This window comes from Parus major, chromosome 4 (genome assembly GCF_001522545.3).
Source record: "Parus major isolate Abel chromosome 4, Parus_major1.1, whole genome shotgun sequence".
Taxonomy (NCBI): domain Eukaryota; kingdom Metazoa; phylum Chordata; class Aves; order Passeriformes; family Paridae; genus Parus; species Parus major.
The window spans coordinates 36,882,130-36,907,682 of NC_031771.1; the positions used below are offsets into that span (position 1 = coordinate 36,882,130).

General features: G+C 39.0%; 1 protein-coding gene and 1 long non-coding RNA gene across 7 annotated transcripts in view; one reads left to right on the forward strand and one right to left on the reverse strand.

Moving 5' to 3' along the window:
- Positions 1-25,553, forward strand: part of WWC2 (WW and C2 domain containing 2) — a 95,050-nt gene that overhangs the window by 60,259 nt on the left and 9,238 nt on the right. For all 4 annotated transcript variants that reach the window (XM_015624431.3, XM_015624429.3, XM_015624432.3 and 1 more), the window contains 13 exons: positions 1,342-1,584; positions 6,326-6,415; positions 7,288-7,883; positions 11,318-11,441; positions 12,256-12,336; positions 12,420-12,506; positions 14,434-14,626; positions 16,223-16,393; positions 17,182-17,294; positions 18,291-18,483; positions 20,447-20,611; positions 23,131-23,223; positions 24,279-24,521. In XM_015624431.3, the coding sequence (XP_015479917.1) occupies positions 1,342-1,584; positions 6,326-6,415; positions 7,288-7,883; positions 11,318-11,441; positions 12,256-12,336; positions 12,420-12,506; positions 14,434-14,626; positions 16,223-16,393; positions 17,182-17,294; positions 18,291-18,483; positions 20,447-20,611; positions 23,131-23,223; positions 24,279-24,521 (2,392 nt within the window). The remainder of the gene's footprint in view (positions 1-1,341; positions 1,585-6,325; positions 6,416-7,287; positions 7,884-11,317; positions 11,442-12,255; positions 12,337-12,419; positions 12,507-14,433; positions 14,627-16,222; positions 16,394-17,181; positions 17,295-18,290; positions 18,484-20,446; positions 20,612-23,130; positions 23,224-24,278; positions 24,522-25,553) is intronic.
- Positions 18,991-25,553, reverse strand: part of LOC107203064 — a 57,700-nt gene continuing 51,137 nt past the window's right edge. Inside the window, exons 8-10 of one of the 3 annotated variants that reach the window (XR_004496826.1) lie at positions 24,194-24,510; positions 21,933-22,119; positions 18,991-20,604 (exon numbers count right to left, since the gene is read on the reverse strand). This is a non-coding gene — a long non-coding RNA (uncharacterized LOC107203064). The remainder of the gene's footprint in view (positions 20,605-21,932; positions 22,120-24,193; positions 24,511-25,553) is intronic. The other 2 variants (XR_004496827.1, XR_004496825.1) reach the window with 2 other exon arrangements.

Here is a 25,553-nt window from a genome sequence, read left to right on the forward strand (position 1 = left end):
TATTGTGGCCACTGTAACCACCACTGTAATTTAGTAAGTGTTGATCTTCTCTGAAATAATGTATGTACAAATTCTCAATTATTTTGTGGTAAAATAGCTAAGATGGAGAGGATCTTGTAAGTGAACATTTCTACTTGAAAAATTATCAGATAATTTTGTACATTGCAGATTTGACATTGCTTAGCCAGCAGAATGTCTTGAAGAGGTAGAGTGTTCATAACTATGCTGAATTCAGTTGCAATTGTTATTCAAAAGGATCTGATACAACATGCTAACACTCCTATCTCGATATGGTGAAGATTTGGCTAATACTCCTTTTTGGCCTGTTGTGGCATCCCACTCTTAAGGAGAAAGGAGCATCCAAGATTCATAGATGCCCATGGTCAATAAGGAATTACAAAAGTCAAAGAGTCAGCAAAAACTTACAAACTTGTACTAGTAAATTATACACACGGCATGGAAAAGGGGACGTCAGTCCCTGACCTCAGAGTATAAACAAGTGGTGATGGATTTTGAGTGGGGGTAGGATGAAATTGGAAAGGGAGAGAAAAGAAGAAAGAGAGCAAAGAAGCAAACAAACATCACCAATCCTGGCTCCAGCATGGATCCATCTGATGAGGCATCCAGGGTCCTGGGACACCCGTGGGTGTACCTAATTTTATAGCCAAGCTTTCCTTGCCCTGGAGTTACATTTCTTGCTTTCTATGCAAACTAGCTATCATGAGCAGTCTGTACTTCCAGACCCTTCCAGAAATGTGTTGAGGGCTTCAGGAGCTTTGGTGGTCTTGATCCCCCCCTACTGCAATGGAACAGCAGTTGCACAAAGTCAAACTGTTGAGTTCATCTCTTTTCTCCTTAGGTAGCTGCTGTTGTATTGCCTTTTTCTTTAATTGCATAGTAGAGCAATGCTTTTGTCTTAAGATTTGCTGAAGTGAGCGCCTTGCTGTGGTGCACACTCTTTTACCATGGCCATGTCTGTTTCTGAGGAGCTGTCAGCCTCCCACAGCACAGGAGAAATCCATCGTACTCGTGAATGAGTAAAGCATGCTGCCACTGCTGTGCTACCGACAGATTGCTCCCAAAAAAGCTTTTAGTAATGTTGTGACTTCTACTTGAACTGGAATAGGAGCAGCTAATTTTTAATGCATATACATATTGCCTTGATATGTGGTCTGATTCTCTGGCATAGTCTTCGTTCTAGTGAAACAAAAGGACAAGTAGAGACTTGAGTATAAAATGTTGTTATATCCTGATATGTTTCAAAATATTGTATCACTTCTCTCTTTCCTGGGCTTTGTGTGCTGTGCTGGACTCAGGTGAATCTGCTTTGTTTTATTTTAGCATGGCTAATTTGAAGATTGAACTCTCTAAGCTAGATAGTGAAGCCTGGCCTGGAGCACTGGATGTGGAAAAGGAAAAACTGATGTTAATCAATGAAAAAGAAGAGCTTTTAAAGGAGCTCCAGTTTATTACACCACGCAAACGTACTCAAGATGAGCTAGAGCAGCTAGAAGCAGAAAGGAAGAGGCTTGAGGATGAGCTGGTGTCTGTGAAAAGCACACCCAGTCAAGCACTTGCTGAAAGGTAAGGGGTTGCCTTTTGCTAATATTTAATGCTGCTTTCTGCAATCTAACCTTTGTACTCATTGCAGACCCTGACCTATACCTTGATGGGCTGTTTTCCTTCAGTGACTGTTCTATGTAGATCTTAATTAAATTTGTTATTAGCCCAATGGGCAGAAAAACAAAGAAGTCTTTAGTGCTGTGAGGAATGTGAACACCCTGTATCTGCTCTGCAGTATCAGTTGCTCTGCATTTGTTACCAGCATGAAAATGCCTGTGACAGATGTTAAATAACTGAGGAATGTTAACACAGCAGCAGGAAGGCAATACATCATTCACTCGTTTCTGATAATAGCGGTAAACTGTTTGAACTCAGGTTACAGAGATTATCATGATTGTTGCAACATCTGAAGCCTTTCATTGTGAGTTTTATTACGCACAAAAATGCAACCAAAAGCGGGAAAACCCCAAAAAGTTCAGATGAGAAGGATAGTTGCTGCAAAACTTTCCTAACTTGCTGCTACCCAAATAGTAAGTGAAGCTACTCTCACAGTAAGTTGTTTTTAGCCATATTCAGAGTTTGAGAAAATCAAAGCTGACTGTCCCAGATGTACTTTTCATCAGCTCTAAGTGGAAATAAATTTAGGGGCACCTCTAGCCCACATAAAATGCAATAAGCACAAAATGTCCTTGTGTGTATCACTGTAGTATGCCTTACTGAAGTGATGCAATCAGCATTGTGGGGCTTTCTTACTTCCCTCTACTAGGAAACATCTGCTGTTGCTCCAGTGTACTATATGGCCAAATTCCTGTTATAGGATTAGAAGCTGAGTCCTAAATTGTAGCTGAGTAACAAGGAAGTTCTTTTGTTGACAAAGTACAAATGTGTGTATTAAGAAAGATACATTTTTTAACATTTTTACACTTTATAATAGTTTAAACTGCATTATATTAATAATTCAAATACGTTTTAGATGAAGGGAACTATATTTTCACAGGAGAATCTACTTGTCTGTGCTAGTAGTGCATAAAGTACTATGGATCTGTTGCTCTTTGACTCCCATTAATACATGGATAATAAGGGGTCAGTAATAAAATCTCATTCACAAATAAGTAATTTGAATCTAAGATTTTGATAATATGCTGTTGTATAGCTAAATCTTGACTCAAGGTATAAATAGGTAGCTGGTGTCTGAATCTTGTGATTTGGATTTGCTTTAGTGCCAGAGTAAGTTCTGCCACCTGACTCTTCTCCCATATATGTCAGATGCCAAACTTGGAGTACCAAAGGCAAGTAAAATTGTCCCCCATTGTCAAGAAGAAATGAATTTTCCATATATACTGACAGAATGAGTTGTTAGAGCTTCCTTTTTCCCCCTCTCTTTTCCTCAAAGCTTTTTCCTTGTATTTTTAATCCTGAAAATATGGAGTGTTAGGGCTTTTTTTTTCCTGAGGTTAATGTAAGCTATGTTGTGCACTGCTGATTGAGGTAACAGTTATGGTGGCTTCTGGGTTACTTTTTTATTATTCCAGGAAATCTCCTGTGAATTTCTAGTTTCAACTGCTTATATTAAAACTGTCTCCTTTGGTGACTTCAGAGCACATAAATTCTTTCACATGAGGCTATTTTGAGGATTATTTCTTGTTTGCCTACTATAAACAAAAAGTAAATCTTCTTTTTCAGAAAGATTCAGATGATGAAACTTTTTCTGAAATGTTAATTTTTAAAAAATACATTTAATTGTATCAGATCAATCAGCAGGATTTTTTTTCTTGAAGATGAGGGAGATTCTCCTCTCTATTACCAGTGGAGGAGCCATGCCATCTTCAAAATATTGTATCATTGTTGCATTACCATTTTCGCGTATGAGGTTTCATGAATGCTTTCAGTTTTCAGTGTTTTCACAAGTACTGGTAATGAAGCAGCAGCACAAGAAGCTGTGGATTGTACCAGAGCTTAATGCAAGGAGGGTTCTTTCATTTGGTTTGATTTTTATTATTTCTAAAGGGAAAAGAAACAGGAGACGTGCTCTGACTTAAAACAAAAACATCTGACTTAAAACAAAAACATAGCCCTGGGTTATTTTGGAGCAGGATGCTGAAATTGCCACTAGTAGATGTACGTGGATTCAATTTACAGAAGGAGGGTGTAGATCATAACGTATCAACTTCAAAAAGGCAGAGACAGGGTGTATTCTGACTGCTTTAAGAAGCCTCAAAGCAACTGTGTAGAAATAAGTGGATTGTGGAACTGTTGAGAACTACTTGCTACTTTTTTACCTCTGAGTTCCATTATTGCTTTAATCCTTGGCAGTATCTCCCAAGTAAACACAGCCATTTGAACAGGTCCATGATTTAAATACTTGATTGTGCTGTTGTCTGCAAAACTGGCACCTGCTCTTGTGCCTGTCACAAACATGTCCACCTGAGTTTGCACTGAAAGGTTAGGTATGTGCATTTTAAATTTTAATGTATTTTCTTTAAAGATTCTCTGCTCCTCTCAGTGATGTTACAATTTAAGACCAAAAGAGAAAGATGTCTCACTAACACTGAAGTCCCTCCTGCAAGGAGTAATAGGTTAGTTTAAATAGAAGTGGTGAAAACAGGAGAGACTGAGAGAAGCCTGTGTCAGAATAGATAACACAATGGTTGTTTAGGTGTTCACACAGGGTTTTTTTGGATATTATAATTCCTGCTTGTGCTATAAAGAGGGAACGTTCATTGTCTGAAAGTTTTGGAGGTGGGGTTGTTAGGTTTTTTCCCATTTGTCCTGATGTAGAATGAAAAAACTTTCCCTGAATCTCAATTCGTTGTGAGACAATAAAATGACTTCCTGCATTTCCTCAAACTTCCACAAGTGATTCATCACTTGGCTTGTATTTGTGATTTGTGACTAGCATCTTTCTGACATTAGCCTGCAGGTATTAACAATTGTATTTAATTACTATCAGATCAAATTACTTCCAGGAATGAATTTTTTTCAGGTGCTAAATTATAAGGGATACATTATGTTTCTCAACCTCCTTAAGACAGTAGAAGAAAGCAAACTGTTAATTGTGCTTTTGAGAGAAAAACCAATGAAACCTGTTAGTTCAGTAGTATAAATTCTGTTGCTATAGTGTCTGTCTCAAGGTGGTTGTAAGTGTGTCTTTGGAGGACTTCAGTCAGAGAAATTACTAAGCTTTTATTTTTTTCTTGTTTTTACCATTAGTAGTTGAACACAGAGCTATTTCTATGCCTCTTCCTTGAGAAAAAAATCATAGTTCATTACTGGGAAGCCACAAAAGAGCTAGTGAAGAGCGCTCTTGCTTGGGAAAAGCAGGATAGATTAGGCTTTAAAATAAGACAGGAAGCATTGATAAATAGTAAAATGATAGGAAAGAGTGTCTGGTACTATAGATGAACATAATTCTTGGTGTGGAAACCTGTGTGTATGTCTCCCTGAGCGAAGAATGAAATACTGTGTGTGCTTTTAACAGCCTTAGCAGGTATTGGCAGATGAACACATCACTGTAGTGTGAGAGCACATGTACCGTGGGCAATGGAGTGGAAGTCATACCCTGGCTCACCCCAGGGTAACTTATTCACCTTTGCATAACCCAGATTTGCTTACTGAATTAGCATGGGTGTAAGCAAGTGCTTTTCATGCCTTGCTGAATTCAGGGACTTACTGTCTTTTTGCTGGTATCTGATGTTCAAAGGGAGTGAATTCTGGGCACTCTTGAGTACCTAATTTAGTTAATTCACTCTGTGTAAGAAAGCAATGGTTGATGTTTCTTGTTTCTCAGATTAGTTGCTTGAGAACTTGTGACACGTATCAGTTGACTGAGCAAGGCCTAGAGAAGAATATAGTAATCCACAACTACAGGAGGATTTTAGCTGAATCCACTGAGAGAAAGCAATTTATTTAGTGTAAATGGAGTGATAAAAGGGAATTAAAAGAGGGGGGAAAAATCACTCTAAAGGTTAGTGAATAATTTCTCCTATCCAAGAGGAATAGGAGAGTTCCCCATTTTGTGGCTTTAGAGCTGTGCTCGATAGCAAAGCAGGAGGCAATAAATCCTGCTTTCTTGTAAAGGTGAACTTGTTGATGAGCATTACAATGCTGTGTGGCACTGAGGTGCTGACAAAGCTGTTAGGAATGTAGAAATCTTTACCAAGGACTCCTAAATATGGTCTATAATCTCAGAACCTTTCACTGCTTTGATTTGCTGTGCTTTATCTCTTTATAAAAATTCTGAAATTAAAGGGAGTGCTTTGATTTTAAACTTCAAAATATCAAAACTAATACTGGTATTACTGGCATTAGTGTTCTTTAGGTTTGTTTCTTTGTTTTGGTGGTTTTTTTCCTGGTTTTGTTGGTTGCCTTTTTTTTCCCCTGGAACTATATTGAGTGAGGAGGGAGTCTGCAGCATGGCTTTTAAAAACTGTATGAATGCCGATCTTATTATTCTGAAGTCCTCATCTGTTACTCTTCTGTTGGGTGCATGTTCCCCTTGGTACAGTGTGAATGTCCCAGCCCTGTGCTTGCTTGCACACTCAGCAGGTTTGTTAGAATGCTTGATATTCTGCAGTTAAAGTCACTCTGCTGAAGCAGTTGGGGTTTTACGATCAAACCGAGAGCTAACACAGTATTTTGGATTTTAGTCACTGGTAACCTGATAAAAAAAGAGGAATCTTGATTTCATTTCTTTTTTTATCTATAAAATGTTCTAGCCTATTCTGTAATGCTTTCCTGAAATAACATATACATCTTTTTGCAGATTAAAATTGGAGGAGAGAAGAAAAGAGTTGGTACAGAAACTTGAAGAAACGACAAAGTTAACTACCTATTTGCATTCACAGCTTAGAAGGTGAGACTGTACTGCATGATGTAAAACCTGTTTTGTAGTGGACCTGGATGTCTCAACTTCATTCTTAGGTTTTTCTCTTAGCAGAAAGCTCAGCAAAATTTATTTACGTACAAAAATGCAAGTGTAATAGCTTCAAGCATTTTGTCACCATGCAAACCTGGTGTATTTAATAATTTCTGCAAATTTTCTAAGTTGATAGTTCTGTCACTGTTCAGTAAATATATTTTAAGTGTTTAGAAGAGCCTGCTTCAATTATTTTTCCTGACATTTTTTCCCAGCAATTCTCCAGAACTGAGGCAGTGACACTCACTGCCTGGCCTGGCAGGACTCTCTGTCTCCTGTTATTAATAGGACAATATTGCATGTGGAGTGTGTGTTGCCACACAGATGGGAAGCAGTTCTGCTATAAGTTGTCTATCTGGCATCTTTCCCAGGTGCTTGGGCATAGGGTAGGCTGCATGAATTGCTCTAGAAGTGGCAACACTCCTCTGCTGTCATAAGCTCTATCTTGGGGATCCCTGTGCTGTCACATTGACCACATGAGCACCCACATCAGAGTGGAGCAGATTTCCAATGGGATATAACAGTGGAGAAGGCTTCTGTTACTGCCAGATCAGTTTGTCAAATCTGCAGCCTTCTCCAGAAGAAAAGGGGTTTAGGCAGGTGGCCATAAGCTGGATGAATTTTCCTGGTAGCACGCAGGATGGGCACACTGAGCTAAGCCAGGTATGGATGCTTAAAAACATAAATGCCCCAAGCAGCTTTTGGTTGTGATCTGTTACAAGGTAGTTTCAGTCAAACTTCCCTCTCTTCATTCTCTTTTGTGCTGGTTTAGTTTAGTAACCATCAGTATGTTTGTGCTTTCTTTGCAGCCTCTCAGCTAGTACGCTGTCTGTGTCTTCAGGGAGCAGTTTGGGATCCCTGGCATCCAGCCGGGGATCTCTGAACACATCAAGCAGAGGGTCGCTAAACTCGCTCAGCTCCACGGATCTCTACTATAACCAAGGCGATCAAATTACAGATTTGGACTATCAGTACAAACTTGATTTCATATTACAAGAAAAAACTGGTTACATTCCTTCGGGACCTATCACTACTATTCATGAAAATGAAGTGGTCAGCTCCCATGGGAGACTTGGTTACAGTGACTCTTCTTCAGCTGCAGACCATCCCAAATTGACTGAACCTCCCAAATCTGTGACATCACTGTCTTCCAGATCCTCACTCTCCTCCTTGTCCCCCCCAGGCTCCCCTTTGGTTTTAGAAGCTGCATTTTCAGCTCAAAATTCTCCTCTGCATCACCTCACTACAGACTTTGAAGACTCTGACCTTTCAGGTGATTTTGCAGGCATTGGCTTCTGCGAGAACCAAATATTATTGGACTCTGAAGCCAGAGCAGGATCTCAGATTCCTACAGATGATAAAGATCTAAACATTAGGCAGCCTTCTCTACATGAAGGAAGTTCAGGTAATTAAAAAAAAAAAAAAAAATTATGTCAAATGTATACACAACATGAAAATGAACAGCTGGCTCTTGAAATGAGGAGGTACCTTGTGTAACTGAAGAGTATCTTGATCAGCATGCGCTTGCATGTTCTGAGGGATGTTACCTAACTTCTAGTTTTGGCAGCAGAAAGCTGCAATCACTCTGATTCTGTCCACATTTTTCAATAGCTATTTTAGGAAGCAAGTTCATGTATTGCAGTCTGTCATGAAAACAATAACACAAAACCTGAATCTGGATTTTGAAAGCATGGAGGACGCGTGGTGTTCCTAGGTTTTATCAGGATGTATGGATATGGAGTAAATACCCTCTGCTGGTTTTTAGATAACTTAAAATCAGGTACTTTGTTTCTTATTGAAAAGTTAAAAACCAACATCCTCAGTAAAAGAGACTTCTGGAGTGAGAATTATGTGTATCTAATTATTTGAGTGTTGTCACTGAAAGATTTGCAGTTCATTTTGAATTGGGAAAGACAGGTGACTACATGCCACATAAGTTACAGTGAGAGTTTCCCCATTTTTAGCATGGATTTCACAGCTTTTAGCTTTCTATGCAAGTTAGAACAGAGCTCCTAAGTGAGTCTACGCTCCCCCTGCAGCCTGTGGGTAACTTCCAAAAGAATGAGGCATCTTGTCCTAAAGCATACTTCCCTTTAAGGAAGAAGGGATGAATGACAGTGAGTTATCAAGGTATCCTCAGTTACTAGTTAACTTTAACTTCGAGGTGGCTGAATTAGGTGTGATGAATTCCACTTCTGGTCTGTAGCAAAAGCCATGCAACATACTAAATTATCTTATATTGTCAAAACCTTTGTCAGAGCTAGAATTTCAAAAATTCCACCTGTCAAGAATTGATGGTTTGTGCTCAGTCTTAGAGTGCTCACTTTTCTGCCTTTTGTTAGGGCTGACAGTATGTTGTGCTGTCTCTGCACATTTATTCATTTCTAGTGTCATTCGTGTCATTGTCTTCAAGTATGTTACAAACCATTCCTGTTTATGTTACACTCTGTTTTCTCAAGGAAGAACTGAGTGAGACAGGTTTCCAGTAGTGCTGAGCACTGGCAGCCCTATTTGAAACCTGGTCAGTACCTGGCATTTCCAACTGTATTTCTGAGCTGGTAGGGAAGCAGCTAATTAAGGAGTTTGGTGTTTTAGAATAAGTATGGCCTAGCTCTTGAGCATTGTCCTGATTTGTTACCAAGTTTGAACCCTTCTGCTTGGAGTTTTCCAATTTTTAATAAAAGCACCTTGTCATATTCATACAGTTATATACTTGAATGAGAAAATGGCTTTTTTTTTTTTTTAATTCTCGCAAGGAATTGTTGTAACATCTGTTGTATAATTAGATTAGCTTACTGCATGCAGCACTGTGGTAATTTCAATGTTGGCCAGAGCAATGTGGCACCAGAAGAGAATGGTGTGCTTAGTACTGAAAGGCCCCACTTTGTTTCACTGTGCAGAAGGAAAATAAGAAATTGTCTGGTATCCTAATGGTCTGAACCTGTGAAATGCAAAGCTGAAGAAACATGGAAAGGGAATTTGGGGGGAAGGAGTCTTTTTGCCCTTTGTCTTTTCAGGACAGTATAGCACAGTATTTATTTTACTTTAGAGCCATATTATAAAACATTGAAACAATAATTAATTTTCCTGACTGTATTTCAACAGCATATCCTTTCCAAATTAACAACAATTTTCAGTCTGTCTTTGCAATCTGGCTGCAGCTTACATAGTCAGAGAACTGAATTCAAAATGACTTGGAATTTGGGAACACTTTGGGCTATATGGAATCAGAATTTTTTAAAAAAAATTTATTTCTATAGATCATTATTTTCAAAAGCATTTCGTGGTTCTCTGACATTTTTTTAACTTTTTGAGGATCTCTTATTCTGGATATTGTCAGGTTGCCTTTTAAGTCTATATAAGTAATTATGGTTTTAAAATGTAAATTAATTCTGTGACTCTTCATACTGATACTTCCTTATGTAGCACCATATGCATAATACAATTTGTCTTTAAACTTGTATTAAGGCTGCCAAAACAAGAATTTGAATTTTGAATAGCCAGATATTAACTAATTACACTTCAATACCTCTGGTTTCCACAGTAAAATTGGTCTCATGGTGAGACTTTGGTAATTAACAGTCAGACACAGACCTGGGGTTTGTTCAGTGTTTCTACTCCAATATCATTCTTGAAACTGCTGTGATGCTGAATGGGAAGGTTTGAACAAATTCAGCCAGAGGCACTAAACCTACATAGAAAATTTCAGCCCTTAGGTTTTTACTGGACTACAGGTCTGAATTCTGCTGAACCTTAACTTGAGAATAGACAAAGTCTCAAAGGTAGTACAGCTCCTATCGCCATGTAATCTGCACTGGCTCTCTAGATGCTGTGTTCACCTGCCTCTCTGGCTGCCTCTGACTTTTCTGTACAGGTGAACCATAGAGATATTTGCTCCTCTGCACATGTCCCTGCTGTCAGAAACCAAGTTGGAATATCTTGTAGTTCTTTCACAGTCAGTCTCTGTCATTGTCAAAGTCAATTCAGGCTGCCGTTGTAATTCCTAAGGGTAATCAATAAATCATGTCATCACCTTCACCCCTCACACGGTGAGGGGGAAGGGAAAGAGCACTTCATCATCAAGGAAAAAGCATTTCTACTGCCATAAATAAAGGCACAAATGCAGCAATCAATCATCTAATCTAGAGCCTTAAATTCTAACATCTTAACAGGATGTAAAGTCATGATTCCGATGGGGATGATAATGCATACCAATATCCTCACCCCTTGGCAGATAAAAGGACTGCATAGGCCCTCAGCTTACTGTGCTGCAGAATGTGGCTTCACGGCATGACACTCGCATATGAATGCAAGTTGAAGATTAAAGCTAAGTAGTCATTGAGAGCCTGTAGCATAGAAAGTTTTTGATGATAGTAAACCAGAGAGGATTTTATTTCTAGCAGTTATGTCACTGGGGAGAGGATGTCTGTCTGACTTTTGAATATTTAATAAACAGTAGGCAAGCACTTGGCATGTAGCTGCAGTGTTACCACAGTGCTGAATGTGAACATGGCAAATACTGGTTTAAAGATCAGGAAAATGAGGGTTGATAATGAAGGATAATAACTAGCTCCATGCATAAGGGTGATCATAGGAGTCTGTGTCTCTGGGAAGGAATAATAGTACATTTTCAAGTTCATCAGTCTAGTTATATCTGTAGCCAGAATATGTGGTAGCAGCAGTACAGTCTCAGAATGTTTAATGATATGGAACAAAACTACTCTGTGATGCTCAGCTAAGGGTCACTGCTTTCAACTTGACAACTTTCTAAGCTATGCTCATCTCTCTTTCTGACTATTAATCTCTTGGACTAATTTTCATTCTTTTTCCTTTTTGTAGGTGGTGATTTACCAAGAAGAACAGCTGGTCATCTTCTTGAGGAGAAAACAGCTTGTGTATCTGCTGCTGTGTCTGATGAGTCTGTAGCTGGAGATAGTGGTGTATATGAAGCTTCTTTGAAACAGTAGGTTTGAGAAATCATGCAAGGCTTTCCACCAAAAATTTAACTATATCTATGATCAGTTACACAGTACAAGCAGAAGTTGTTAATTAGCCCTGCCCTTTTTAGAAATAATTTGTACTTTCAGATGGAAAGGAAGGTGTATTTGCCAAACAATTAAGTTTGATTTGGGTTATTTTTTTGTGCTTGTATAACTTGGTTGAATAGCATTTATATACTTCCTTATAATCTTGGGGTTTTTTCTTGCTAGAAATGTTCTTAAGAGAAAAGTTTGATTTAAACTATGAAAGTTCTGCCATGTGACTCTATTGACAATAGTCAGTTACTGTTTTTACTTCTTGTTTTGTTAAGGATTTTTACGATTGCATAGCAATTTTTGGAATGTTTTTATTTTTAAAAAGAGGTTATAGAAACAAGAAAAAACTCTGTTGTAATATTGGTATTAAAATAATCTAGGTTGAAGCTTAATATTCACTGCAGTGATCAGGATATAAGAAATGTATTTGCTGTTACATTTGACCCAACAACTTCTATAGGATTCTGCATACTAGTTTATATAGTATTGCCTGTAATCTTCAGTAATCAGCCTCAGGCCTTTCTGAATCATTGCTGCAGTTGTTAAACTATTCCAGCAGCAACTGTCCCTATAACAGGCACTGCTGATGTATAGGCTCTGAAATTCTTATTTGGAGTGCATGCTGTAATTAAATCAGAATGTTTAGGAGAATGGATATATGTTCTGTGTATGCATATCTTAATAATTACTGAAAGCTAGCTATAATTTTCCAAAATTTGAGTATTTGCCTGGTTTTCCTAGATCAAACGAAACTGAGGACATTGTATATAGTGAAGATGATACAACAATTCTAGAGGCTGCTCAGGTACAAATAGGACTCAGGTGAGTGACCACCAAAGGGAATATTTCTGTTGATCCATAAATATAAATAGTAAATTCCCCTTGTATTGTCCTTTCTTTAACAGATACGACCACAGCAATTCAAGTTTCGTGATAATCATAGTACGGCTTAGAAACCTTCCAGCATTTTCTGTCCCCCTTGGCTCCAAGGTGTAAGTCAAACAATCACTGAGAAGTAGTGTTGAAATATAAGAGGATAATAAGAAATCATAAAAATTCTCTAAAGGAATCGGTTGATTTATGGCTTAAAAGCTCTGAAATGTGTATTAAACTTTTCAAACCGTTATAGTATTTAGCTTTTGCATATTACAACAATGCTGCAAGAATGAGATGTTATCAGGAAATTTGCAAAACTGGAATAAAAACTATTTTAAAATGGTGTTTTATCTACTGCTAAACATTCTATCTTTGTGAGTGTGAAACAGTTATGCTCGAGTTACTAAAAACATTCTTTTGATACTTTGGCATCCTTTCAGCTCATAATGTTGTCTTTTTACATTTATGTGCCTTTTTGATGTAAAACAGTATTTAAAGCAGTATTTGTCTTTTAAGTGAGCTTTTAAAGGAAGGGGGTAATTTAATAAATTGCAAGTGGACAAACACAGTCACATTGAGATACACCATCCCTAACAACTAGAGCTTGGAGGTCTGCTAAGAATTAGTTCTTGAATCAAATTGGACCAACATGCAAAGTCTAAAAGTAAATTAGAGTGTAAACCATGTGTAGAAAATGAACAGAAAAGCCTGAATATGTTACCACTGAGTTACTAATCCAAAATTCTCATCTGTATAAATAAGTACCAATTGTCTTGGGGATACTTGTACTTGAGCAAGCTTTTTGACAGACTGTAAGACCACCTTAAACAGTTGAAAAGCTTAATAAGATTGAAGTAGTATAATCGATCCTTGAAAAGTTTGGTTTTTGTGCTGGTTCTTTTCCCTTTTTATCCCATTGCCTTAAATTTGATTGGCAGATAAACAGGGAGCCACTGGGTTGGAAAGGATGCATTAAGGATAGAGGCCTGAGTGCTTGCTGGATTTTTCTGTTTGTTTTTGTTAATAACAAATGGTTGTTCTACTACTATCCTTCCTTCTCTGAACTAGTCTTTCCTCTGCTGACCTTCCAAGTCCACTAACATTTAGCACAAGAAAACAGAAAAACTATAGAAGAAAAAATTGACACAGGTGGGAGGAAAAGTAGAAAATGTAGAACAGCAAAAAGATGTTCAGTAACATAAAGCTAGATCAGAGTAGGTATCTACATCAGAAAAGATGTACAACTATTGTTATAAATACACTCGAGAGCATAATACTATGCTCATTTGTGTGTATGAGAACCTGTGCAATATGTAAATAGCACATACAAATTGCATTAAAAATGTCTTTTCTCTATCAAGCTGCTGCTAAAGTGGGACATGCAAGTTAGCTAGTACAACTTTAATCCACATAATGTCCATTCCTACTGGTTGTATAAAATTAATGCAGCCTTGTAACAATTTCAAGTTGTTCTCTGTGCTTTAATTTAGACTTGCAAGATGCATTCTTCCATATTTCATTTAATATGTTATGAATTGATCTTTAGCAGCTATGGCCCTAGCTATTTTCTTCGTTGCTTTCCTTAGTTTTCTGCTTTCTTTGGAAATGTTGTTTGATTTGTTTCTTTAAAAGATTAAATGACATCACTGATTTTCAGTGCTGTTTGCATTATTCTAAGAATTTAATTTTTACATCTGCCTCAGTTTTTCTCATTTTTTAAAATTAACATTAAGGACATGTTTCCTCCCACCTGTGACATGATCTTCAATGTTTCCAGTACTAAACTTGGATAGAGTCAGAAACTGCTACCTCTCTAGGTACTACTACATTACTAAGTATAAAAATTCCTTTTTGGGAAATGTTTCTGCAAGGGACAAGAGGAGCTCTTCACTCATCTTTGTCATCTCTTTTCCATTCCACTGATAAGTTACTGTTCCATTTTGTTGCTATGCAGTCCTTAAGTTGACGGGGTGAACTTCTCTCATGCATCACCAGCAAGTGCCAGTTTAAACAGAGGTAAAGATTTTGTTTTGTTTCTGGCAGGTATATTAGAGTAGCAGTCCTTCCATCCTCCACTGATATCAGCTGTCTGTTCCGCACTAAAGTTCATCCTGCCATGGAAACCATTTTATTCAACGAGATATTCAGAGTAGCCATTTCTCAAGTAACACTGCTGCAGAAGACACTGAGAGTAGATGTTTGTGCTGTCAGTAGAAGTCGTCAGGAAGAATGCTTGGTATGCGGTTTTATTTCTGGTGCTTCTTTGGCATGTGTTTGTTTATAGTGTCCCCTCTTGATGGTCAAGGCTGCTAAAATTCCACAGCAGTTGGAGACAGTGTCTGAAGCATAACTTAGTTGTTGCTATAGTACCTAAAATACTGCCTTTCTCTGAAACTCCTAGTACAGAATCTAATCCTGGATGGAAGATGTTTTGATAATTCTAACAGTACTTTAACCCTTTAATTAGGGACTGATATTCCATCTTTGCCATTTTATACATAAAACCCCTATAAATTTCCATGCAACATTACTTTAACACTAGGTTTTAAAGTAAAAACTGAAGAAGAGCCACAGTAAAAAAATAAGAGAGTAAACCCTCATTATCATCACTTGTCACAAAGAACAAACTAAATTACATTTTGGACGTTATTTTAGATTATATGATGGACACCTTTTTGGTCTTTATGATCTGTTGAAATAAAAAAGCATGAGAGTTATAGATCAGCCCATTGGAAGCTGTCACTTTAAATTTTTTTGTTAATCATAGTCATCACTGAATCAGTGATGCTTCATTTACTTTCAAATTGCTTTTGCATGGTCTGGTACAACTCAAGTCTAGTTTTTCACCATGAGAGGGATTTTAGTAGTACAGTGAGATTTTTTTCAGTTACAACACACCGAAGAGATGCTGGAATCTGCTGGGGTTTATCGACTCTGACTACTGTGAAACAGCCTCACTTTCAAAATGTAGAAGTTAAATTCATTCCCAGGGAACACGTTGGCCTTTTTCAGTACGTAAGAATTTTCCCCTGAGGAAAGGAAAGGGCAACAAAACAAAAATGCAGCCTCAGGCAGGATACAAAGGTGAAGGAAGAGCTCAACAATAACAAAAAAACCCAACGAAGACAAGGGTTATTCGCAGGATCAAATGAAAGTGATGGGGGAGTATCATCCCCAGCAGAAAGCCCTGGACATCATGACCAGAGTCTTGGCAAGAGCTATGTGTGCAGCCCAGTAGCTGTGGAGATAATATGCTTTGCCAAAGAACAGAGGATTTTAATCTCCAAGGCACAACCCAAATATGAGTACTTCAGAAGTTTTCCCAGAGTACCAACTCAGTGGATGTCAGTGCTTGTCCAAATGAAAGGACAGTTCTTAATCTCTTTTACTGGCTTCTCATCTCCTCCTTCCCTGGTTAGAGCAAGCAAGGTCATCCATTATTTGTCATATGCATTCTTTTTGTGGTGGGACAGCTGAAAAATCATGTGACACTGCCCCATGAGCTGGTGCTGCACAGGTTTTCCTTACTGAATGCACAAGAGCAGGTGTGTGCAAAACTGTGGGGTGGGGTGGGGTGTGTGTGTGGGGAGACATTTCTGCAGACTGAAATAAGAGATGCCAGAACGGACAATATGAAGGACATTTCCATGTACTTCTATTTGTCTGTTTTGACTGGAAGTGGAGGGAAATAGAAAACTGTACAGTTAAAAAGGGAATTAAGGTTCATGTCAAATCTGTGCTTCCTCTTTTGCATGATGAGTACAGTAGAATGTTCTGTAGGAAACAAACCAAATTTAAGTAATTTACTTTTCCCCTTTCTTATTTTGTGCAGGCTGGGACTCAGATCAGCCTGGCAGATTTATCACTTTCTGATGAGACCTGTACTCTGTGGTACAACCTGTTGTCTTGCAAGCAGACACCTGGCAAAAAACCCAAGGAACAAAATGACGAACACATGTTTCTGTTAAGCAAGCAATCACAGTCATTGGACTCACTGGACTTGGTGAGCAACGTGTTGGCTATTACTGTGATAGCAAGAATAAAGGAAGAGACTCCAGTAGTGTTGTTGCATTGTAGTTATTTGAATGTGTGAACTGTCCTGCTCTGAAGGTCCAAGGCCCTGTTTTGCAAGCACTTTTGGCTAGACTGACTTTGTGTGATATGGGCTGTAGGGGATCTCAGAGGGGAGTGGGATATGGTAGATGGTTTTTACTGGATACAAGATTGCACTTCCAATTTGAAACCCTTCAGCTGTGTTTCTTTTTAGAAACAACGTTATTGAAGAGCTTCCTTTAGTGTGTCATTTATTTTCATATGCACACATTAAAAATTGCTATTTATTAACTATTTGAATCTGCATACTCAAAGCCATTGCATTGAACGTGCTGTTTATGCAAAATGTACTAACTCTTCTGGTTAAATAAGCTTCTCTGCTTTAATCCCTTCTTAAGAGAACTGCATAGAAAATGTAACTCTGAAGAGCACCCTTTTTTCACCTAAGAACATTATGGGTATGAAAGGGAAGATGAGAAAATACATGAAGGATGTTAGAAGCATATTTGATTGCATTGTCATTTTAAAACCAATTGTTTTTCATTGAGATTTATTCTGTGTAAAAGTAATATCCTATGTGTTATACACTGACAATTCAAACCCTGTATCCTCGGGATCTGGGGGTTGTTTCTGCTGACTTCTGGGAGCAGTAGGGTAATGCAGCTCTTGCAAGAGTTGTCATTTTCCTACCTGTTATGTATCCTTCAACTCTGGTTTAATCTTTTTCCTTGTGAGCAGGATGCTGTGTCAGCTCTGCTGGAGAGGACATCTGCTGAGCTGGAAGCAGTAGAACAAGAGCTGTCTGAAGATGAGGAGAAGGAACAAGAGCAAAGAACCTCTGAGGAAGACTGGTAAAGACACTTTTCCACCCTCACTGTTCATGCCTGAATGATTCAGCTCATTCTTCCTTTTCTTAGACAAACAAAAGGGCTGTACTTTTGGAAATCATAAACTCATAGAATGGTATGGGTTGGAAGGGATCTTTAAAGATCATCCAGTCTAATGCTGCTGCCATGGGCAGGGACACCTTCCACTAGACCAGGTTGCTCAACACCCCATCCAACCTGGCCTTGAACATTTCCAAGGACAGGACATGTATAGCTTCTCTGGACAACCTGTTCCAGTGCCTCACCACCACTGGAATTGGAGTAAAGTCTTGCCCTCTTGTGTGGCCAATTCATTCACGTTTCTTTAGTTACAGTGTCTTGGCTGCTCTATGAACTCCTACTGCCAATGCTCCTCCAATCCATGTATATCTTCCTGTGAAACCACTTGGGCTGTGAAGCCACTGGAAGTGTGGCGAAACATAAAATATTATAGTTACATTAACTGTAACAGGCAAGCAGTAGGATTTGAAAAGAGAGCTGTTGTCTGATGAAGTCAGTGTGGATGTACTTCCATCAATGGTCTTATATTTGAAGAAATTGTGAGCTTTCCCATTAAACAGATTTCTTGCGAAATTGCTATTTGAGTTCTGTTACTGTGCAGTTTCTTAGCTGCAGTGTAGAAGAAAATGCATGCTTTATTGGGGGAAGAGGGGAGTGGCTTTTGTTTTATGAACTTATAATGAAAGTCCTTCAACATAATGAACATTACAGCTAATGAATGTAATGCAGTGCTGTCATAATGACCTTGATGGTGAACTGTAGTAGTGCTTGCTGGGTTCTACTGGGGGCAGCAATGAAATGGGCCTACACATGAACTTGGTGAAAGCATTTGGATGATAGTTGTTTTCCCTGTCAAAAATGCGTGCCTTACACATGAGTGCAGGTCTGGGCTTTCTGGTAGCTTTCTCTGGTGAGCTTTTTCAGTTTCAGAATAAGCCTGGGCTACTTCTGTTCATACAGGCTAGAGATGCTTGCAGAGGCCTCTGATGAAATTGTGGATGAAGAGGAGGATGGCATTAAGCTGGAAGCAGAAGATGACTGTAATGATGATATGGGGCTACTCATGGATGCACCAAAAATGAATGAAGACAAGAACAGAGAGGACAGTGAGGATGCCCAGGAAAGCCAGCAAGCTCCTGTAATTCTAACCCTGGTGAATATCTTACAGTTCACATTCCTGCAGTATCTTACTGTGTCTAAAAATCTATTTCTAAGCAATTAATATAGAAGTCTGCTGCATCTATGCATTTACAATTTGATGTGGCCTTCACTGTAGCACTTGTCAGTTGTACCTGTAACAAAACTGGTGTGGTCGCTTCTGAACTATGAAAGGGACATTGGACAGACATGCTAGGCAGAATTTCTAAGTCCAGGATGATTAACCAAGACTCTTCATCTTCACTTTTTTTGTTGCTTATGGAGAACATTCAAAATACAAGAGTAGTTCAGTACCTTCAGCTTGTACATATTTATAATATTTCTGCACATCTGTTTCATTGTTTCCTTTTCTTTTTTTTTCTGATTCGCTTGCTAAACAGGGAAAAACACATGACAAGGGTCAAGATCTTTAAACCAATGCAGGGATTTCCTTATTTTTCCCTCTTGTTTTTGGGTGTGGAATACAAGAACTGTCTTAGCAGAAAAAAGGACAAAAGATCCATGAACAGAAAATTCCAAAACGTGTATTAAAACTGTGTGTACTTTTGAACTATCGTACTCACACACCGCATAAAACAAATTCTAATTCCATGTTCTTGATAACTGTTGTTTTTTAAATTATATTCCATTTTCTTGAAAGCACTTTTAGTAAATGTTTAGTGAACATATCCCTGATGTGGTAGCACAATCTCAGAAATAAAATTTTTAGAATCTCTGCATCTTAATAAAAACACTGTTGCATCTTTTAAACTCACAAGTTCTATAAAATAGCAGAGGTAAAAAGACGAAGAGTGACATCTCATTCCTTCAACTTTGTGGCAATACAAAAGTTTAACATCTCAGTGGACTTGCTGAAAACTGTAATTAACTTCCAATTAATGTGGCAAGATGCCAAATAAGCTAAGGCTGTGGTATTAAAAGGACTGACAGTCTTCTGGGTAGCAAGTGAATATAGATCAAAGCCCTAACTTGGCAAGGGGAGACTTCAAGGACGACATGTGAAGGTTAGACACTACCCAAGTGCTTTGCTAAGCTTGGGCTGGGTGGGCCCAGACAATGAGTGAAAGACAGCAGACTCCCCTGCAGAACCAGTCACAGCATAGATGTCTGTGAGAACATCCTCTCGGGGTTGCTGTTGTGCTATTTAGGTCACTGTATTTATCACCTGCACTGTGAAAACCATGAACTTCATTCAATTACCCAAGCTGAGGAAAAAGCCCCAGTGCACATCAGTAACATTGGATGTTCCAGCTGCTGCAGAGCTTGGCCTAGCCTAGCAGCCAGGATGATTGCAGCATGGAAGTAATCCATGTAATCCATGGGGATGGGGGCACTTGAGGCTCCCTCTGGCACACATGGGATAACTCTAGTAGGCAGCAGGCTGTGCTGAGGGACAGCAGCCAGCAGTGTCTTTTCCCTGGGTTCACAAGGCTGGTGAAGCTCTGGAGATTGCCATAAAGCAGCCCTGCTGCTGAGGCTTGGAGATGTCTGGCAGTATGTCTGGAAGGACCTGGGCAGTGTAGCTTTCCCAGCTGCCTCCTTTCAGTGTGCACAGGCACCATCTCTGGCACGGCAGAACCTTGCTCTTCTGCAAATACCAAAAGAGTAAATATAAACGTGCAATAATCATGCCTGCAAATGGCAAAGCAAAACATTTCTTGGACTGTGTTTGCATCAAACCATCTGCCAAGCAGCAAAGGCCTTTCTGCAAAAGCTTAGGCTTTACTGGCTACAAAGAGTACCTTCAAAGCCTCTCTACACACTCTTAAGCCTCTTGGGAATTTTGTATTTCTTTACTTAGAATAGCTTCTCTGTAAATGCACGGTGCTTTTTGCCGCTGGTCTTTTTCCATCCACTGCAAGGAAATGAGAATGCTTGTAAAATCTGAAGGCACAAAAACTATGTGGGGGCGTGTACCTGGTTATAGTAAGTGTTACACATTAAATTCCTTTTCATAGGTCGATAAAGAGACTAACACTGAGGAACTGGTTAACGAGAACACAGCAGTCCGACCCAAGGACAGAGGCAGCTGGAGCTCCAGACAGCGTCCCTTTGTCAGGAACAGCATGATAGTGCGCTCCCAAACCTTCTCTCCAGGCGAGCGGAACCAATACATCTGCAGGGTAAGAGGAAAAACACTTGGAATGAAGAGCTATTAACCAAACAGTCATTTAACTTCTTGGGAATGAAGCATTAATGACACTGAGTCATGTACCAATTTTCCCTGCGAGAGGCAGTGCCTGTGCTTTCTCTAGAGTCTTTCCCTATCTGAGCTGATGCACAGTAGAATTGACTTTCAGCAGAGTTGCATACTCTTGCAAAACACCTCTACTAGGGCAAAAATACATCCTATTGGAGAGAAATAACACAGATGGCTGTGCTGGCTGTCTGCAAAAAGTGTTTCCCTGCACGTCAGCAACTCCAGCACTCTCACAGCAAAACAATTTGTTACAACATGAAATAGAATTCACTGTAAAATGCCATTGCATTACCATATTTTAATAATGCAACCATTTAAGGGTAACAGTGTGGAAAGAGCTCAGTCATCAATTTTAAATCTCGCTTTGTATCTCAACTGGTTTTAAACCTAGGCAGCCCAAATCCTGCTGTAATTGCGTCTTTGAAAGATGTGCAAGCGCTGCCTCGGGGCTGGGTTTTAAACATGGCTTTGGCAGCTAAGTTCTCCAGTCTCTCTAGATCTGTGGTAGCATGGAAAAAGGAAAAAAATATTTAAATTGTGAGTCCTGCTGCTGCTAAACTAACTATGAAAATCACATGTTTAAAGATTTAAGCGTGGACTACCGGCTCTATAAATTTTAATCACAGATACCCTAGAAAAGGCGGTTTATTTTGATCTTTAGTTTCTACAGTTTACTCATACAAGCACGTCCTTTTTTAAAAAAAAGTAATACTTATGCTTTAATTCCCCAGATCAGTTAGAGGCATTTGCCTTAATCATTTGGGAACATTAAAGTTCATCACTTCTCTGTGATTCTCATTGGCTTAAAAAAAATAAATCTTTAGTCAATACCTACATACTTAAATAACTATTCCATATACCCTCCAGAATGAAATATAACAGATTGTTTTCTAACAATCTTTATATAATTTGGATAGATTATTGGCTGAATTCAGAAGCTACCCTTCATCTTAATTCCTATGATGGAACTTAATTCCTAAACTGAAATTAATAGTATTGGGGAAAAAAAATCATCTTAGCCTGCTGCCTATGTAGGTCTTCAACAGGAATTAAAACTAACTGCTTTAGTACTTTAGTCAGTGTAAACTTCTGAGGTTTTTGCATCTGGAAATGTATTGGGCTTTTGTAGCTTTGAACATTGCTACATACCTGCTGCCAAGAGCCAGAATAAAAAAACCAAAACCTTACTTTGAATAAACCATTCTGTTTCTCATTGTGTATGGTATTTCCTGGAAGCACAGTACCCTGTGAAAAGAGCATGTCTGCAGATACATCTTTTGCCATGTCAGGAACACTTGTTGCCCACTGCTGGTGACTCCAGAGTGGGCACTGTAGCTGCATCCAAGTTCGCGAAGAGGGCTGAAGAGCTGGGGGTCTTCCCAGTCCCCAACTTGCACCACAGGCACATCCAGCCTTCCTTGCATTATGGTGCTGTACAAGAGGAAAATGCCTGTTGAATACACTTTGGTGAAGTGCCAGCTTCTCTCTATCAAGAGATAGATCTCTCTCCATCAAGAGATGGCTTAGCTTTAAGAGAGCACCTCTGATGTTACAGAAAACAGAGATCCTTGAGGCCTGACGGACAGAACCAAAGTCTGTTGGTGCTTTGGAAAATGTCCCTTGAAAAGTGCCTAGAACACTAGTGATGATGGCTGCCTCTCTGTATCAAGGAGTGAGCTTCCAGTAGTTGCTCATGGTGAAAAGACAGATTTGTCTCTCAAGAGGTCTACTTTGTATTACAAGTGCTTGTATTTCTTACTCCCCAGCTCCCAGTCAGCCCTGTGTAAACACACTTTAGGGCTTTGGCTTTGCTTACTGAAATGTTAGCAGAGTAATTACTTTTTTGTCCTTTCCTGAAGAGGTGAAATACATATTCTGCAGAGAGATGATCCTGACCATCTGTTGATGCTGATGCACCTAACAGTCATTCTGCACTGATGTGTATGAAATAATGCTAAAGTTATGAAGAAACTACTGCCAAGCTGTGGCACATAATTTTAAGAAGTAGGAAGTGCTTCTGAAGGAAGCTGTAGGCATGCCTTTGCTCATTACAGTTAATTACAATACAAAAATACTGCTTGTTGGACAGGTGCATGTCTACAGTAATTTACCTTTCCTGTAGTAAATTTGTTAAAAGCTTGCCCCAGGTAAGTGAAATCCATAGTTTGTATCTGCAGCCAGACAATGATACTTAATAACTATAGTTATCTTCCTTACCTTCCTAAAGAGTCTTGTTATTCATTCACTAAGATCAATGGTTCTCTTGGTGTAGGGTTATAATTTTAGAGTAGATGCTTACTCTAGTTGCAAACTTGTTAACTTTATACTAAAATTATGACCTATATGTATATAAACGCTGAGGTTCCCTAACTGGTTCTACCAGTGCAGGTGTGTTTGCACACGAAGGTGCTTTATATCTGTTTGTTATGTACATTTTGGCAGTTGAATCGCAGCGACAGCGACAGCTCCACGCTAGCCAAGAAGTCTCTCTTTGTGAGAAATGCCACAGAACGACGGAGCCTGAGAGTTAAACGGGTAAGTGCTGTGTTACCTGGACGTGGTTTAAAATGAAATATGGGGACACTGGGAGAACCAAATGACATAAAGGACACCCTTTATTTCAAGTATTTCAGCAAAAGCAACGTAAGTACCACAATTCTATGCTGTAGTTTCATGTTGAAATATCAACATAGTGGTCTCAGTACCACGTCATCTCCCCTCCAACAAAGCCTGTGTTGTTTCAGTCGTGGCTGAAGCCAGCAGCCAAACACTGATGCTCAGCATCATGGCATTTCTTGTTAAATTTGAGCTTATTGTTGAACTTGAGTTACTGTCAAAGGGATCTGGGTTAAAGAACATGAGTATTATAAAATGACACAAAGTGGCCTATGCTGCACAGAAGTTAACATCAGCAATATATATCTTGAGCAAATTTTGGTGAAGATTTCAAGGACTTAAATGTCCTTTTAAAGGGAATTTACTCTCCACCAAAAGTATTCAAGTAGCAAAAGGATTGAAGGACAAGAGAGTAAGATTCTCTTGCATGAAATTCATTCTTACATGAATTTAGAGAAATATATACCAGGTAGTAGGACGCATTTTACATAAGAAAGAAAAGTCTGGGGAAACTGAATAGTCTGAGATAGCTTCTCCTCCTGACTTAAGCAGAAAGTCACTGTGAAAGGAGAGTAAATCATGTGAAATATGCTGAAGAAGTGCATGTTTACAGAGTTGGTAAGATTATGTGTTTGGTTAGGCCTTGAAAAAGCAAATATTTACAAAAATAAATAACCTAGTTGAAATCTGTAGGGAATTCTGTGTAGTGTTGTGTCTCCCAGCAGTGTCATCCCAGGGATCAGAATGTGTTTTTTGTTTTTAACCTGTAAATACATCATGCACTTGATTGGAGCATTTATTTTTAGCTATTGACTAAAGAAAAATTCCAGGATAGGTGAAATTTTTGACTTCAGAAAAAATGACTGGTAAAAAACCCCCACCAAAATACCTGAGCTTTTCATACTGCAGTATGTCAAAGTCTCCACCAGCCTCTCCAGCTGTTAATTTTTACTGTTCTCTCCCAAACAACCCAGCCTGTTTGCCAGCCGATCATGCGAAGAGCTGCGCAAGAGTGCCCCGTGCGCACTTCCCTGGACTTGGAGCTGGATCTCCAGGCGTCGCGCACAAGGCAGAATCGTCTGAACGATGAGCTCCAGGCCTTGCGGGACCTCAAACAAAAGCTTGAGGAGATAAAAGGCAGAGGAGAGGCAGACCTTCCTCTGTGTGTGCTGGAGGATGAACGTTTCCAGAAACTCTTGAAACAAGCTGAAAAACAGGTATGAGCAGCGTTCACATATGTGTGAGTAAATATGCCCCTACCTTTGCTATAAATTTGTTAAAGAAATGGGTCAATGATGTTAAAAGATTTTTACATAAGCTCACATCTGACTAGTTACATCTCTATTAGATTATAAATTACAAAGTGTAAACTATTCCTTTATTGATCAATACTACAACATTAAACACAGAATTTGAGGTAACATTTTCCTAGTGCCCTCTAAATACTTTGTCACATCAGAGACTCTATTATTTGGAGTAATAGTTATGGTTGCTGTAGTAAAATAGCATTTACTTCAGATTTAATTTAGAATTCTCACACCCCAGCCCTGCTTTTACAGACTTGCATTGTGCTTTCTTCCCTCAGCATTGGTTGCTTTGTAGTCTGCACAGAACTTGTAGCCAAAAGGTGCTTGCAACAGGTAGAAGGAGCAATTACCACTACTTAGAGTGGTAGGGCCATGGGGATAAGGCAGTGGCTTATTTCTTCATGCAGGATATACTTGTTCTAGTTTTGGCAAAGGAAAGCCAAATTCTGTTCTCTACTTGATGGTCTCTTGAACAGTACAGGTGTACATGCACTGCCATAAGGTAGTAGGATGCTCCCACGTGATTAAAAGACAAGAAACAGGCTAGAAGACTGAGATTTAACAGTGAGAATTTGGAATATGAAAATTCCAACAAGATACATTAGTAAGTTAGATGTTGTAGGGTTTCTATTATATTTTTGGGGAGGTTGTTTGTTTTTTTCAAATCATTGAGGCAGATCATTGACTGGAATAGGGCCCTGGAGGGCTTGCTGGAGGAGTTAAAGACTCAACCAAGTGAAAAAAGCAAAACAAACCCACCCAACCTGCACATTTGGAGGTATTCTAAACCTAACTGGTCAAGACTGATTACTCAGCTCTGGCATCACCTACTGTGAACAGGAGGTTGGAGTAAACACCTTCTGGAGCCTGCTTCCCATCCAAGTCAGTCAATGTACATTGGTTTTAAATGAGGGAACATTGTGAGTGACAGCCAGGAGGGAT